This window comes from Petromyzon marinus, chromosome 6 (genome assembly GCF_048934315.1).
Source record: "Petromyzon marinus isolate PM22_M1 ecotype Great Lakes invasive population chromosome 6, UKy_Petmar_22M1.pri1.0, whole genome shotgun sequence".
Taxonomy (NCBI): domain Eukaryota; kingdom Metazoa; phylum Chordata; class Hyperoartia; order Petromyzontiformes; family Petromyzontidae; genus Petromyzon; species Petromyzon marinus.
In genome coordinates this window covers 2,444,951-2,462,737 of record NC_133672.1, presented here as the reverse complement: position 1 = coordinate 2,462,737, position 17,787 = coordinate 2,444,951, and the positions used below count along the sequence as shown (strand labels likewise).

Genomic DNA, 17,787 nt, shown 5'->3' with positions numbered 1-17,787 from the left:
TGTGTGTGGTTCGTGTGATGCGTGTTGTGCGTGTGGTGTGTGTGTGTGTGGTGCGTGTGGTGTGTGGTGCGTGTGGTGTGTGGTAAGTGTGGTGTGTATGGTGCGTGTGATGCGTGTGGTGTGTGGTGCGTGTGATGTGTGTGGTGTGTGTGTGGTGCGTGTGGTGTGTGGTGCGTGTGATGTGTGTGATGTGTGTGGTGCGTGTGGCGCGTGTGATGCGTGTGGTGTGTGTGGTGCGTGGTGTGTGTGGTGCGTGGTGCGTGAAAGCAAATGCGCGGCGGAGGAGATCTGTTTACGCCTCTTGATCTCAGCATCATCGTCTGATCGCACAGATGGTGCGAACAAAAAATGTACTTCCAGAAATGTTTTTCCCAGAGCATCTTGAATGAGTGGATGAAAAATCTGTGAATACGTTAAGGTTTGCGTAACAAACACGTGGCATTACAGTGTCGGAAGGCCAGGGTTTGGGTGGATGGTGGGAAGACAATATATACTTGTGACCTTTGGAATGTAACCCGGTTGACAATATAACACAGAATGAGATTAGTTTACAAACTCTCATCTGTTCTAATTTATTGGCGTCACAATTAGTAATTTTCCAAGTTTCCATGTTTACCACAAGACCGGGGAAAATAAATAATGTCATTTTTTGTGATAAAATAGATCGGGGATCACATCGTAATGAACGCTAAAAAAAAAATTGCAAACATAAACAAAAGACCAAAGAGACGTATAAGTCATTAGAAACTAAGAACCGAGCACAAAATACATTATTAGGCGCACCCTTAAAGATTTAAACGCAGCCTGAAAAAATTATTAACGTACTGTGCCAGACATAATGTCGGTTTGTTCAGATGAGCACAGCCAGCACAAGGTGAACTGCAAATGAACACTTGCATGCGCCGGAATGTCAATTCTTCCAGCACAATAAGCCAATGTCACGACTTACTGTAATGCCTTTCAAATTGATTATAGTGGAATCTGCGGAATAATCCTGCCTCACTCCCAGAAACCGCTTCGATCGACACCGGTGCCTAAATTTATTATTTGTGCTCAGGGCATCTCGGTCGATACGCTTTAAGCCTGCGCCCAAAAGCCACGGAGAGGCTCACCGACCGGGACAAGAGAAGGGCCCTGGAGCAGGGCCAGCTGGTGTCGGGGGGGCTGCAGCTCACGTAGGCCGGGCGCGTGTCTGTGGCCCCCGCGCCCAGCCCTGCCTCGCGGTCCCTCAAACCTCACAACAACGCCGCAGCGGCAAAGCGCGGACGTGCGACGGCCCAGGATGGGCCTTGTCTACTCCCACGCGCCACGCTTGAAAAAGTTGTCCCCGTCCGCCGCGCGACTTCTTGTCCCGCCACTCGGCCCACCGCAGTCTGCATGACCCTCTCGCGTCCCCTTTTCGAAAACCTCTTTCAAGGTACCCAGCTGCAGACCACCCAAACGATCAAAGTCATCCGGCTCATGTCGAAACACAACTGGACTCCATTGACCCCAACGAGCACGTGCGCGCAAATACCTACAATCCTGCCAGTGTGTATGAGGCACCAGAAGCAGATCTGACAATCGCGTGCAGTACGCTCAACTTCTGCCAAACTGTTTACGTGACAGAAATTGGATGCTGTCTGCTTACACTGTATTATCCAACCTGCACTTTAAAGTCTTCAATAACTCCGTGACGGTCCATCCACTTTCTATTCAAAGCTACGGTGGCCTCTCAATAATTATGATTATAGTAATTGCTGCAACGTGAGCATTTTGCGAATGCAAGACATTTACTTGTGCTCCAGTGGACTAGTCAGTGGTACAGACCGTTATTTACTAGTTCTTCATCAGCTATGAACGATCCGCTGCTGAATGAAGGCCTCACCAAGTCATCACCATCTCTTCGGGGCTAGCAATGCGCCTGCACACAAACCGATCTCATCCCTCCATCTCTGCGGTGGAACGTCCTCTCGAGCGAGCGTGTTCCCCGCTTCACTCCTCGGTCTCATTCCATCTCGTCCATTGCAACGGCGCACGACAGCGCGCACCACCACAAATCCAGAGATAATCCGCTTAACTGTTTCGCGTCGGACAATTTTTAATTGGTCAAAATAATTGAAGGAACAACACGTGAAACGTATCACGCAGGCGCTCAATGCTCCCAGTGCGCCGCTATCACGCGAGCGGCACAATTCAAGGCGCCGAGGTGCGTCGCCGATTCTCCCTGCCGCCTTTTAGGGTGAACCACGCGGGAAACGGCCATCAACACCTCCGCTCGAGCTTCGTAAAGCGAGACCAAAAATAACGATCATGCCAAAAGATAAAATAAACGCCCCGAGCTTGTCTGTTGCAACACATTAACAGGTGCAGATTATAAAGGTGACCTTTCGCGGGTTCCAGCAATGTCTACGCTATTTTAAGCCCCGTGGCTGTTTCTCAACTGCCAAATACAAAAAAACCGGACTCGCAACCTTTAACACCACCGGGGTCGTTCACTGGGTTGGCTTGACGGTGGCAGCGGGTACGGTATTTGCGCAGGGGGGTTGTGGGGGAAGGGCGCAATAATAAAATAGAAGAAAACAAGAGAGAGAGGGGGGGGGGAGACTCTTTCGTACCGAGACAGAGGCGGGTTTGTCCTCCTACCGGAGCGTGCGCTGTACGAGTGCTGGAGGCTGATGGGGTCGCCACGTGATCCGCATGTCGACAGCCTTGAACCCGGTGGCCTCAGGCCCCCAAGGCAGGAACCTTTAGCGCTTACAAAGCACGCCAGGTGCGGCAGGTTCCCGGGCAACTGAGCGTCGTAGTCAGCTGTTACCACATCGTCCGACACTAAAAATACGTGACCCAATATTTACCTCGCCCCAGCCGTTTTTTTTTTTAAACTGTACCACTAAAGTCAGCCGACGCGTTTCGGATGCATAAACGGGCGAAGGCAGCTGGTGCGCGCACGGCGGTGGCGAGCGTTGATGACACGTGGAGATCCAAAGATCAACTTTCACGACTCGTGCGACGGTATCGCGTTGCAGAGAGCGCCGGCAAAAAAATATATATATGGGGTTGTTTTTTTTTCTTCTTCTTCTTCTTCTTCTTCAAAGAAATAGTATCAACCAAGGGAACACAACTTCAACGGCACATGGTTTAAAGGTTGGCTGTTGCAACGAGCTTCAGCTCGGCTATAGGTAAAGATTCCAAAAGTCACCCATTGACACGAACTGTTTTCTCTCGGTCAAGTATGACATAAGCCAACAGTGCAGTTAACCTAGATGCACACGGAAGAAGTCTCAAGACGATTTTATGCAAAATAAAATGATCAACAGTATCGGAAATGACACTGCGACCTCTACGTGCCAAGGTGGTTGAGCGCGCCAGCATCAGAGCTAATTTTTTTTAAATGCCTGTAGTGCGCTGAAAAAAAATCCCCTTGAAAGAGAAAGGACAAAACCATGGCACGGTACCATGCGGACCAGGGTATTGCGCAACGTAACTTTTTTTTTACTACGCAGGTTTACATATGTCAGCAAATGAGAACTGTAAAATCCCCAAGATGTACAGTGTCGGTCAACAAAGCCAGCTCAACCCGAGGGCAGCCAAAGGCACCAACGACACGTGCCACCACAAGAAAGCTGCAGACAAGCGGAGAAAAGAAATATTTGCAAAAACTTAACGAACATAAACATTAAAGGAATAAACAACGCACCATTTTAACATCTGCGAGCGCACACTCTTCGTAACGATTCCCCACCGCGAAAGACGACTATTTGCGTAATACAGTTAACAACAATTTGCTTAGGATTAACATAAATTATCAGGTGACCGGGTACATTGAATGACTGCGCGTGAAGAAACATTGATCGAGCAGATTTAAGTACGAAACACTGTAATGCTTGCACATGTGGATTTCCGTAAAAATTCAATGCCAATGACTCTCCCGCGCCCGTACCAAATTACCAACGGCCAACACACGCATCAGATTAGCGGGGAAAAGAGACCTTTTTATCAGGCAGCATTTTCTCATCACGTCATCCGTGAGCAAGGTAGGGAGGGGGGGGTCTTATTTTCAAGTCAACTGAGACCACGAAATACACCCTTGATGAAGACGTTTCCAAGAGGGGGAACTGCATACACACACAAAAACCCCACGCAATAGTATAGACTCGGACAATTTGCTCAGTTCAGTCACAAACACTATCTCAGTGCGGCTGCGTACAGCAGACACATTTTTATTCCGTCCAGCATCGGTAAACATTTTTGGGACCCACGATTTGTCGTGCACGCCGTCCAGTTAAACATGAGGCTGTCTCTCAACAGTGATGAGCATATAAGAATAAGTTTTAGCCTTTCTGGCAATAAAACAGTTGTGTTAAAATATTCAAACACCAAACATAAACCTTTTGCAAGGAATCATGCCTGCATTAGCCACACATACTACTTGTGGTGAATATGCAAACAAAAACATGCTCCGGTAATATGATGCATTGTCTTTGAAACTGATTGGTCTACACCAGAGACAGCCTTCTTTAGGGCCGAGTCTCAACCAGTTTTTAGACCAGAGAACGCCAAAAGGAGAACAGCACATGTTTGCATGTTCACCACAAGTACGTGTGGTTGATGCAGACATGATTCCTTGCAACAGGATTGTGTGGTGTTTGAACATCTTAACACCTCCTGTTTTATTGCCGCAAAGGGTAAAACACCTCTGGCAAGCAAGGTATCTTTGGCAGGGCTGTACCCTGGGCTCATCGGTGCCGCATTCCGCACGGCGGTGACGGCGACGCCACCGCCGCCTTCTCATTTTCTCGGTAAAATGCTCATTTATAATTTGACATCAACCCCGGAAGTCATAATGTTCCAGGCGGTGTCTGGGGTTTACATAGTGACAGAAAATATTTATATCGAGGGGAAAAAACCCAAGGGTCACGTGGCCTGGTGAGTGCTCTATATTAAGAGGAACAAAGCGGATTCATGCAAATAGTGTTAAATCTCCATTTTCAATCTGCTGCTGGATGAATGCCTCCCTATGCCATGTCGGTCTTCAGGGTTGTTTGACCATACTGTTATTTGATCAATTAATTCAAGTATTTCGCCTGCAAAATCCCCTGCGACTTAACATCGAGGGTGTCCATGGTGTCGTACTCCACCAGGCTGGTCAGCGCGAGATGCTACTCACAACCGATGTTCTCGGCAGCCGTGGGTCAGCGATTGAACGAAGGCAACACGGTTCAAAAAGTACAGTGGCTACTCACTGCACCACCGCTCCCTACAGCCTTCAGGTGCACATTTGCTCAAACGGTTTGACAGCTAAATGATAACTGCGGGCCCCATTGACAGATTGAGAATTTTCCATCTGTGGAGGCTTCCCTTCAAGTGCCCCCTCCACCCCCACCGTGCGTCCTGGAAGTGCCGTCTATGCCAAGGACTAATAACGACGACATGCACAGGGGACTGGATGCGTGTGACAGCATGCGAAGGCGTGTACACACGTGGGGGGGGGAGGTGTTGGTGGGGATGCGTGTGAACGTGACTTGCACACATATTCCCAACGCTTGCGTACACACCGCCCCGCCGCCCCCCGTGCGCGAGTTGAGTCCACGCGCGTGCGTGTGGTGAGTTTGTGGGTGCGATGCCGACAGACAGAAGGCGAGCAAGCGGGGTTGAATTCTCACACACATCTGTCCCCGATCTCATCGGCGGTATCTAATCTCAACCCCCTTTCTGTTGATGCAACCAATTACCACCGAGTTCAATTTCAAAAAGAAATTCCAGCCGCCCCCACCTCCCAGCCACAAACAAGGCCATTACAGAGCAGTTCAATAAATGTGCGAACGCCGTCCACATAGACGCACACTCACCGCACACCAGACACCTTTCCCCTCGAGTTATTTTAAGGGCGGCTGTAGCTACCGGAGCGCTCACGACCTCCTCCATGGTGACAGCGTAGCGTGGGCTCCGAAAAAAAGAACCGAGCTCATCACTCTCGCTGTTTGCGTTGGAGGACGGGGGGGCGGGATTCACTCCAAGTTCAACGGGCTTGAGAGAGAGTGATTTTCAGGTACCCAAGGAAAATGTTTTCATACTTGCGTGGCATAAACTCAGCAGTTTAGCAAGTGTTCGGTAGCGTTGCCGGTCTTGGGGATGTGGAGTAGGGAAGAGACTGGACACAATTGACGGTGGGTTGGTGGGGAGGGGGGTTGCAGCGGGAGGGAGAGGATCGCGGGGATGACGGCAGGATCAGCCGAGCGAAGAGTACAAAGGGCGGGCCTTCCCAGGCGCTGTGCGTGCTAGATCCAGCGCTGGCTACACCGGCCTTTGTTTGCAAACCAGAATTACTGGGCTGGAAAGCAAACATTCGCTGTTTGGGCAATGCAAACAACACTGCGAACAAAGAACCCATTTCCTTTCCAGCAGGGTACACTACCCTTCAAACCCATTCCCCCCCACCCCACCTCAAAGCCTCCCCCTAAAAAGCTGTCAGACCATCCCCCTCCCCACTCCCACCACCACCACACCACCGCCGCCACCCCTTTAAACCAACGAATGGTCTGGCATTCAAATCCTGTTGTGACCTTACAATGCCTCGCTCCCATCCTCCCTAAATTTAGGATTCCTAAAACAACTGCTGCCGGGGCCCAGCTGAGCAACCCCGGGCTTAAGATGTTCCACATACCAACGTGACAAAGGCTTCGCTTTGTAGGCATGCACGAGAGAAGATGGGAAAAAAAACATGAAGAAAACTGTAGAAGCAAATAAGTGGTGCTTTAAGGCAGGCAACTTTTCTTCAGGCCAATTCCAAAGTTGAGATAACACAAAGGGGCTACAATGACGGAGCTTGACTCATGTTCTGCCAGCAGCCATAAAGGCAGGATTGCTGCGCTAAACATTAATCTCGGCCACGCCGAGGGGTCAGTGACATGCCCCTTTATGGCGAAGCAAAGCTTGAGGCTTGGCCACGACACGGGCAGACGCCGCGCTTCCGCGTGGCCATAGCGAGGGCGAACCGTTCACTCGGGCATTCATCCTGAAATCCTCATACATTACATAAAGAAAAGCCGTCTTGTATCAGACCCCCCCAACCACCACGCGGCCCAACCTTCCCCCACCCACGTGCTAACACGCCATCAATCAGCACTTACGGAAACAAAAAAAACAACAACAAAAAACCACCTCGAATATAGTGCCAACTGGTTCCAAGCTGTGACGCACCTCCATTCTCACCATGGAAACTTGAGATATCTTTTGTGACCTTCCCTTCCACCCCACCATTCCCTCGAGAAACGCAACTGGTTGTCTGCAGTAACGTAAACAGTGCTAAATTATTTCGTCAGACCGCACGCTCTCCGCTTAACCGGGAACCATTTTTTTCCACCCGTTAACATTACACCTGAACTTCAGTTACATAACGCAACGATTTAGAATAGCCGAAGAGTGATTGCTTATCATTAAAAATAAACGGAGGAAACAACACACGCGCGCACACATACTCCTTACCAAGCACTCCCCGTGTGCTGACATTGTGGAAAAATAATACATTCCAAATGCCAACACTTCCTCTTTTCACTTTGAAGAGACACACGTGGGAAGAGCCCGCTTTGATCCATAATGTATGCTGCGAGAGTCTCACGGGAGAATGACACAACTCAAATATGCGTCCCAACACATGGCGCACAACACAGCAACAGCCCCTGCAACACCCCTAACATCCTTCTGCTCATCCGACACGGCAGCTACTCAAGCGCAACTGTAAACATTGACCAACGTCTTTCCTATGTCCAACACTGTGCAGCGCCAATTGGGCATTTAGATACCCCGAAGTACAAATACAATTTTTGCGTGTGACAAAAAAATTAATATATCTAAACCCGATTAATATTTTCACTCACACTCACCCAGACACGGCAAGACCATTTAAGTTCATGAGTAATGGAAAGGGCTGCGCGTTAATCGTTAAGAACGAGGTTACAGTGAGGACACGTGTGGCAATACTCACCTTTAACCTCCCAAAGCAGCTCACAGCAAAATCGGACACACCCTTGTATCAACAGTTTGTAAAAAAAAACACGTCGTCTAAAAATGCAAAGTTTACATTTGGCAGGTGAATTAAACATCCTCCTGTCAAACTGACAGATTTTTGCCTTTGTTTGTGTTCCAGTGTTGCAGTAGTGTGCGCCACATGCCGCGTCTTGCCAAACTCCAAATTCCGTCCACTCAGAAGCTGTAAAAAAAACTGCCCGAGGTGCTGAGATCATTATGTCTTTATGTTCTCTTTTTGCCCGATTTAATGCTTTGTTTTTTTGGAAGCCTTATCTACACCCCCCCGTCCCCCGAGAGGGCCCAGTTTAGCTGATTCAGAGCATCGGTGCAGATAGCGAGGGTCATTAGCCTCCTGAATCATCTGCAACCCGAGGGAAGGAAGACTCGTTGTGAATTGTTAACGTAGAGATTGGCGGGAGGGGGGGGGTAGCCGTTGACAAAACAAACCACGTAGTGGAATTTGAGCCCATCTGCTCCCTCGCTCTTCTTGTCCGTGCTAGCCCGGGGTGTTTACATAAATTCCGTCATGCTTTCAGGAGGTGGTGGTGGTGGCAGTGGAGGGAGAGAAGCTCTGCTGCATCAAGTGAAAACCCAAATCCCATTCCGTGCTTGCCAACCCTCCCGGATCCCCCGCTTGCTGCACACAAAAAAGACAACCACGCAGTCCGCTGCTGCTTCTGCCGAGAAGCTCCTTTCTTATTTTTTTGGCCTAACAGATTTTCGAATCGAAGCCCCCAATGCCTCGGATGTCGAGCTGTCCAAAATCCACAATAGATGGCGTTACGAGAGCCAACAACAGTTGTTGCTAGGGGTGGAATTTAAATTAGTCGCTCCGGCGGATTTCGTGGTCTGGGCTCCCTGCCAGAAATTCAACAAACCCCCACCACCTCCAACCTCCCCCGCCTCCCCCAACTTCGCCTCCAAATGTCATCGTAAACAGCTTTCATGAGAAGCACGCCCACAGGGGCTTGGAAGTTCAACTGCCGATGTGCAAAGAAGAAGCCAGCTCCGACACAGGGAGGCCTTGTGGAAACCACTCCTCGGCCACAAAACTCTTGGATTTCGTGAAATGCAAAACTCCAAAGGGGTGCACGCAAAAAACATCCACGCGATGTACGTCAGCGCACAAGCCAGCAAAATGCATTCATCGGGGAAAGTGGATATCACGTCGTTTGCGCATGTTTTTTTGCACCTACAATGTACAGATTCAGCATTCACAAAATCCTTCGTGCTTGGGGTGGACGGCGCTTAGAAGCAGAACGGACACTTCCACGTGCTGAAATTGCCATGCTTTGCGCGAGCTCCGAATGCAGACCGTCCCCGTCTTTTGCAATCACCGATTTGGCACAGCTGGAGTTATTTAATATGTAATGTGCATTAAAAAAAAACAACTCGCACAAATGTATAGGTTTGTACACAGAACTGTATTTACATACATTACTGATGACAGCAGTGGATGTTGACATAACAGAAAAAAGTTGTCTAATTTATGCATGATCTATACTGTGTGATACTATTCCTATGCTGCACTCAATTAAACAAAACAAGACGAGGCTGGACAAAGCATTTGGCAATCTATTTTAAGTGCGTACATCAACTGGAGAGGAAATGTGATCATTTCTGAAGTGTCATACAAAGTTAAACATTGAGCCGTGAGCAGCCTGCGATCGCTTTAGCTTTGTGACAGTTTCACCACCAAAGCTTACTCCTATTTTAACAGAAAGGATACGCCGATAAAACAATAAACAGGGAGAGAAAAAAATCAATAACTAAAGCAATTACTAGAACAGTACATACCTCCAAAAATATATGACACTTGTATTAGCAAATTCGTTTAATCAAAAACGAAAGTCTTCCTAAATATTTACATTTGAGTAAGTAAAGTCCACCCAACGGCAACATAAAAGTCTCAACCAGCCCGTGCCCTCTCAGCTCTGTGTTTTTTTCATCACCATCAATTTTGTTTGTTTAATACGTACATATATAATAACAATGGGATCGCACGCTCTGTGAAGGCCCTTAATGGTCCATCTCCTTCTTGACGGCCAGTATGGTCGCTATTTCACCCTGCATGAAGGCCCAGGGCACGTTGGAGCCCACCAGGGGACACTTCTGCCCGCTCGGGCAGTACACCTCGCCGTTGACGCCCTGCTTCTTGATGCTCTCGCGCGAGCACGGGAAGCAGAACTTGTGCGACGGCACGGACGGGCACTGCACGAAGTGCGTGTCCTCCAGCCGCTCGTGGCAGTTGGTGCAGCACAGTGGCCCGTTGCCCGCCACGGACGAGTCCGGCAGGGACTGCGGCACCGACTGCTCGGCGTCCGACTGCGAGCTAGGCCTCGGCGTCTCACCATTGCGCACTGCGCCTCCTCCTCCTCCTCCGCCTCCTCCTCCACCTCCTCCACGACGCTGCTGCTGCTGTTGCTGCCCGGCTGCAGATGCGGGTGAAACGGGGCTGCTGCTGCTGCTGCGCTTGGCCGTGGTGGAGTGTACCTGGTTGTTGCCCTCCTTGGGCGACTGCGCCGTCACCAGGTTGTCGGCCACTGACATGAGCGCGGCCATGGGGGACGTCCCGTTGCGCAGGGTCGACTCGGGAGGCGTCGTGCGGCTCGAGTTGAGCGCGGCCGCTGGCGGCGGGTGAGGCATGCTGGGCGGGTAGCCTCCTCCTCCTCCTCCTGCCCCGGCCGCCGCCGCCGCCGCACCGCCTGGGGGAGGCGGCGGCATCCACGGCTGCTGCCTGCCGTGCGAGTGGTCCTCGCCGCCGCCGCCGCCTCCGCTTCCGTTCACCTTGGGGCCACCGCTGCCCACCGAATCCGGGGGCTCGGGCGACGCTTTCCGCTTGCGCTGCCCTCGGCTGCCCAGGTACGCGCGGGGCACGCTGCAGTACACGGTGGGCAGCACGGGGCAGCCGGGGTCCAGGAAGGGCACGGGCAGCATTTCCCCTCTCGGCACGTCCCTGAAGAAGCGCACGGCATCCGTGAGCAGCTCGGACATGGGCCGCCAGTCGCCCGTGCCATGCTTGCGCTCGTACTCTAGCCACTTGAGGCCGGACGAGGGCCCGCGGGTAAAGTCCTTCATGCTGTCCTGGCACATCTGCCGCGCGGCACCCGACGCGCTGGGGAACACCACCCCCGTGCCGCTCGGGTACTCCACGAACACCTTCAGCTCGTAGTAGTCCGAGGCGCCCTTCCCCCCGCCGCCTCCGCCGCTCGCGCAACCGCAGTCCACGGCCACCACGCGCCCTCGCTGGAGCGTGGGGTCCCGCTTAAGGCGCACGTCGAACGGGGTGCTGTTGGACAGCGTGAGCAGCGTCTCACGCACGGCCTTGGGCCGCCCGGGCCACTCCTCGGCGCGGTTGCGCACGCTCTCCGCCAGCTCGGCCAGGGCCTCCACGCCGCGCTTCTCCTTCAGATCCCGCTCGCCGTCCACGGACGAAGACGACGACGACGAAGACCCCCCACGCTGGTGCTGCTGCTGCTGTTGCTGCTGCTGCTGTTTCACCCCCAGCGCGTCCATACTCACGCCCAGCGACAGCGGCAGCCCCGGGTGCTGGTGCGGGTGTCTGCCAGCCCCTGGGTGCCCGAAGCCCAACGGTAGCTGGTGGTGCTGTTGCTGGTGGTGCTGCTGCTGCTGTTGCTGCTGGTGGTGGTGGTGTTGCTGGTGTTGTTGCTGGTGGTGCGGGCCGCCGCCGCCGCCACTCACCATGTGGTGCGGGATGAGGCTGGGGGGTAAGGCGCCGGGCGGCGGCACGGAGTGCGTCCGACGCGGGTTCGGGCTCTGCCGCTGCAGCTCGGGCGGCTGCTCCTCGACCTTGGGGAAGCCGTTCACGGCCGGCGACGCGGGCAGCCCGTTCGTGATGCGGCCGGGCGCCGCCGGCGGGTGGAACTCGAGCATGCGGGCGCGCTCTGCGGCCGCCGCCGACAGCTGATAGCGTTCCATGGAAGAGGCGGCTTGGTGCGACAGCGGCCTGCCGCCCATCATCTCCACGTGGTTCATAGGCACGTCCTTGGACGACGAAGATGCGGCGGCAGAGGACGCCGAAGACGAGAGCGCGTCCACCTTGAGCGAGGCGGCGAGGGAGGGCGCCGAGGAGGGAGGCCCCGGCGAGCGGCCCTCCTGAAAGCCGTGGGTGCGCTTGAGCGCGCGCGCCGTGTCCAGCACCAGCTCGATGCGGTCGGCTCCCTCGTAGTTGACGCAGCCGCGACACACGGGCTCCGAGAAGTCCCACAGCATGGCCCAGGGCATGCGGGGCAGGTCGCACAGGTAGCACGACTGGCGGCGCGACGCGGCCGACGAGGCAGAGACCGCGGCAGAGGCCGCCATGGAGGTGGAGGACATCGCGCGGCGCGGGCTTCTGCCGACTCACTGGCGAGCGAGCGGCTGCTGCTGTTGCTGCTGCTGCTGTTGCTGCTCTGAATGACCGCACTGTTTTGCTGCTGTTCGGAGCGAGGAAGCTAGCACATCCCCGACACCCGCCCACCCCCCCCACTCCCTCCTCCCCCCCTACAAATTATCGTAACACTGCGGTAAAGCCCGCTGCAGAAACACTACAATAATAACAACCGACCAAGGGCGCTGGGGGGAAATAACGATAGCAACAATAACAACACTACGAGTTGACCGCTCGCGCAGTTTGCCGGAGACGCGCGCGGTGTTTTATTTTTTTTAACACGACGGCGGCGGCAGTAGCAGCAGCAGCGGCAGTAGCGGCACAAGTGGCGCTGCTGGCCCGCACGCGTGGCCGTGCCGATGCCGAGTGGCGCTGAGCGCAGCCGCGCCTCGTGGAGGAGCTCCGTCAGCTCCGTGGGTCGCGCGCGCGCCGCGATTCTTCTGCACGCGGGCGCCGCGCGGCCCGCGGGCCGTGATAAGCCGTGACGTCACAGCGGGCTCATTACTCATTCCGGGGGAGGAGGGGGGGGAGCCCTCCTCCCCCTTGCTCCCCATGTACACCACCACCACCACCCCCCTCGCACGCTTCCTCCTTGCCCCGTTCTTCACCCACTCGCCGCCTCTCTTCATCACCCCTCCCCACCGACCATCACCTCTCTCCAACCCACCCCTCGCGTTTCTATTCCTTCACCTCCTTCGCCATCTCGAGCTGCCTCTTTCAACCCTTGTCTTGGTCGCTCGCTACCCCCCCCCCCCAGCTTTCACCTCGTCTCCCCCCAACCAACCCCCTCTACAACCCCCCCCCCCCCCTTTCAACGGCGGTCATGCGCGCCTCTAAAATATCCCTTTTACCATGTCCCTCTCACCCTCCCCCCCATCTCTCGCCTCTGTTTTTTTCCTTTGCATCTCCCTCTCTCCCCGAAATTGCGCCTTCTCGCTCGCTCGCTCCGTGTTGCACGTGGAAGGGCAAACGTGAGTGACGGTAAGCTCAGCGACATAACCCTGCCACGCACCTCCCGACTCTCCCGACATCCTCGACATTACAGTTCAATATCTGTGCTGCCATCTCCCGGTCGCCTCGCTTTGAGAGTTCACAAAATCTGCGTGATCCACCAAACGCCTCGCTTGCCCCCTCTCTCTCTCGCTCGCTCTACTCACAAACATACAATGCACCTTCTACGTGACTTTACCGAAAGAACCAAGAATATACAATGCACCCTCTGTGTTTCCCCAAGCCATCCCGGCCGACGTTCTTACTTAACCTGCACGAGACGAGCGTGGAGAAGTATGGCCAAATATACCCCCCCCCCCCAAATAACCCACGGCGGACCTTGGGGTGGCTTTTCAGTAATCCATTTCCATCGGGATTACTTGCATCACGCGTGTCCCTTCAGCAGTGATCTCGTGTCTTCCTTGCACCACCACCATCATCATCCATCATCCCCCTCGTCATGGGCCTCGCACGAGACAAAGATCCCCCGTGTAGCCTCAACGGACTGTTGGGGCAAGTGCTGTGAGCGAGCAGCAGCTATAAAGGCCGGCACTGTGGCACACGAGTGGGGGGGGGGGGGGGTGGCCAGCACCACGCCCGGCCGCCTTTGTCTCCCCAGTGGGAAAATGTACACATCGCACCAGGTACTCATTTGAGGCTGAGTCGACTTAGGGGGAGGCCCAGGAACGGTTCAGATAATCGTCACCGGTGTTGATGGTCGTCAGCGGGAATCGAACTCACGCGGGGGTATACACACACGTGGGTGTACACTCACACACGCTGGTGTACACTCACACACGCGGGTACATACACACACACGAGTGTACACACAAACACGTGGGTGTACACACAAACACGTCGGTGTACACTCACACACGCTGGTGTACACTCACACACGCGGGTACATACACACACGAGTGTACACACAAACACGTGGGTGTACACTCACACACGCGCTGGTGTACACTCACACACGCGGGTACATACACACACGAGTGTACACACAAACACGTGGGTGTACACTCACACACGCGCTGGTGTACACTCACACACGCGCTGGTGTACACTCACACACGCGCTGGTGTACACTCACACACGCGCTGGTGTACACTCACACACGCGCGGGTACACACGCACACGAGTGTACGCACGCGAGTGTACGCACGCGAGTGCACGCACACGAGTGTACACACACGCGCACGCACAAATCCCCCCTTGCTCCGCGCAGCCCACGCCGTGGCCCAGGGCGCGTACAGTAGCGAGTGACTGCTGCTGCACGGGCTGCTGCAAGGCCAAGACGCAGAAGCAGCAGCTCTTGCAGCAGCGGCGTGAGCCTTCGCTGTTGTTTTCTCCTGCAGCACGCGGGCCTTAATCGCCGACAATAATTATTTACTCGAGGAACCCGCTCGCTATTGACGCTTTAAGGTTTGCGGATGGCTCGGTGGGAGGGGGCGGTGCGGGCCGCCGCGTCACGTGACGCCCACCGTGACCTCCCCGCGGTTCAACCCCCCCCCTGCTCCTCTCGGCGAGGCTATTATTAGCGTGATGCTCTAACAAACACGTCGTGTTGATGTGGCCAGACTTGAGTTGCGCTTATATTTTGATTTTAATCTACAATGCTCCGCACAACGTCACATATTCCGCTTGTGTACAGTTACTGCTGTTGCTGCATGGAGTCATCTCGCCAATGACGCCTGATAAATCCAGAAGGATTTGTTTGGCAGGGCCTTTAATACTGCTGATGAGACCCAGAAAGTCGAATCCGGTCTGGAGTGAGTTCGCTCAAGAAAATGTTGCTTGATAATGTTCGTCTGTAAACCCGCGCGGTTGATGGACTAAAATGCAATACGTTTACATCTCCCATATGTACAGCCACATTAAAATACATATTTTTGACACGAACCATCGGCCACACTGCTTTCGGGGAATGCACAGTTTAAGCAACATCAGCCGCATACAAACTTGGGAACGGTTTCGATATTCGATGTCCCATCAGCAGACCTCGATAGACGCTCGTGGACCTGCCGTACGTTTCATGACGGTTTTACCACGTGGGACTTTCGCGACATTTGGCAAAAAAAACCCCAGAAACGACGTGGCAATCGCGGGACGGAGTGATTTTTTTCCTCCGTAGATGACCCCTCCATTCGAGCGGTTTACACGTCTCCTGCTAAAGCTCCTGCTTCCCCCCAAGATTTGAGCGACAGACCCGCGACGCAAACAAACGCGTTGCTACCCACCGCCACCCAACCCACCACGGTGGCGGGGGGGGGAGCCACGATGCTCCCCGGGGCTGCCGAGCGCCGACCGGCCTTCTCAGGGCCCCCCCCCCCCCTCGGACTCTCTTGGCGACTTCAAAGGGCGCGAACAACGCTCGCCAACACGTGGAGTTGCGGGGCCACGTGATGTTGGCAAAGCGGCCGCTTGAGCCTTTTTACGCCGCGTTGTCACTTCGCCGTCCGTCTGGCACGGTCGAGATTGGACCGTGTCAAGTTCGCACGGCCTAAATCCGCACGCGGGCCCTCTTGCCGGATGGTCAATGCAGCAGCAGCAGCGTATATCATTTACGCGAGGATAAATTACGCGACAACACGTAATGTCGGGCGATATTAACACGAGCGAGCTATCATGCGCGGGATAACAGTAATGTTCTAACTAGCAAATGAGAGAATGTACCCTCAATTGTGTGGCAATCAGAATCTTTATTTAGACCGCAAGAGGAATCCGATGTGCTGTGGTGCTTTTTTTCACAGATCTCCAGTATGGGCGAGTCAGCAAGTTACAATTCAGTTTGTAATGTGGATGGGTGACACTGGTGATGGGATTGCAGGCGAGGTGAAGGAGGGCAAGCACTGGCTATGTGGAGCGATGGTATTATTAGTTCATGCCCAGGAATAAGATGTATTGTGATATTACAGGACTTTTGAGAGATGGCCAGAGCGTGGGGAGAACATCCAACAGTGAACAGAGCATGACTAATAATATAAGAGCTGTACTGTACTGTCATGTCCTGGCCAACTCCCAGCCCTACACCTACAACACCTGGCAGTGCCCGGCCGGTGATCACCCTTCCATGTGCTGTACTAACCAGACTGAAATCCTTCCTTGGCTTAGAAGATAATCCCGATGCAGGACCGTCCAGAATGTATTTAGACTCAGTGAGGCTTTCCTGGGTTAAAGGGCATTACTTTTGGCACTAACGGCATGCCCAAGACTGACGAGGCCCAGATGTGTTTACAGTAGTCTTGAGGACACTCCAGTTTCGTGGGTAAGGGATCAAGAGAGCAGTTCCCCCCCCACCCTCCTGCACCGTTCTTAGCCCCCCACCAACACAACGTCCATGTGAGGCCGCTCATTACCGAGGAACAAAGTGGCTCGGATCGCGCGCGCTTTCATCTCCCCCATCAAACAACTTCTGAAGCCCTTTTTCCATTTTCCCTCTTAAATAAATGCCACGGAGGCGCGTGCGATATCATCTCACGAAGCCTTGAGCACACAATAATAATAATACACAGCACTGAAACACGATGAGGGGCTTGGTAGCTACTGTTACTGTATTTGGAAAATAAGCGGTCTTCGTCTGCATGTAAAAATAAAGCATTTTAGTCCATCAGCCTATGTACTGTATGGGCCTTTTAAGATATACAGTACGTATTTTTTTTCACCAGCATTTGTTGAAGCAGGCAAATCCTTGGGCGGATTTTATTTTCTGAATATCATCAGCAGCCACTGCCTGATCTGTTAAACAAATGCTGCCGAATATTGGCTGGTTACTGTACATGCACAAAAAGCCATCCACGAGAATAACACGTGGCCCGTTCGGACCAAGACAGCAGAACTGTCCAAAATTCTTTACCATCTTAATTTTTTGACATTAATTTCCAAGGCGCGCAGTTGTAAACGTCACCGTAAACATCACAATCCATTGTGTCCAATTATAAGCCTGCCTGCCTGCCTACCCCGGCGAGTTGGCAGCGCGATGCAAAACAACAGTTGTGCCACGTCAACAACTCATGGCACCCTCTCGCTCTGGGTCGGGGTATGGCTCCAACAGCACTTGGATTGCTATTGGCTTGGGGGTAAGACCACCCCCATCGATGCAGCAGCCTCGTGTACCCCACTAATCGATGCACGCAATCTTGTGCAATAGCAGTTTGCTGTTTTTTCACTGTAGCCGGTATCAGCGAGTGCATATTGCAATGTGCTTTGCAGCAGTCCCGTGCCAGCTTTATAAATATGCAACACGTGCACTGAGCCCCCACTTCCTCAGCACCCCCCCCCTCCCCAAAATGTATTTATCTGCCCATTTCTCTTCACGTCTTTTCCGTGTCTGTCTATGGCTCTGGGTATATCCATGTTAACCGCCTTATCTTTCTCTTTCAGAGTGTGTTCATGTT

At 53.3% G+C, this 17,787-nt stretch overlaps 2 protein-coding genes across 5 annotated transcripts in view; both read right to left on the bottom strand.

The window, feature by feature from the left end:
* KIAA0586 (KIAA0586 ortholog) overlaps positions 1–17,787 on the bottom strand; it is a 194,526-nt gene that overhangs the window by 112,203 nt on the left and 64,536 nt on the right. The gene's annotated exons all lie outside the window — the stretch shown is intronic.
* Positions 9,416–12,885, bottom strand: IRF2BP2 (interferon regulatory factor 2 binding protein 2). The gene has a single exon (XM_032948385.2). It carries the CDS (start codon positions 12,346–12,348, stop codon positions 10,030–10,032), a length of 2,319 nt encoding a protein of 772 aa, XP_032804276.2. The 5' UTR covers positions 12,349–12,885; the 3' UTR covers positions 9,416–10,029.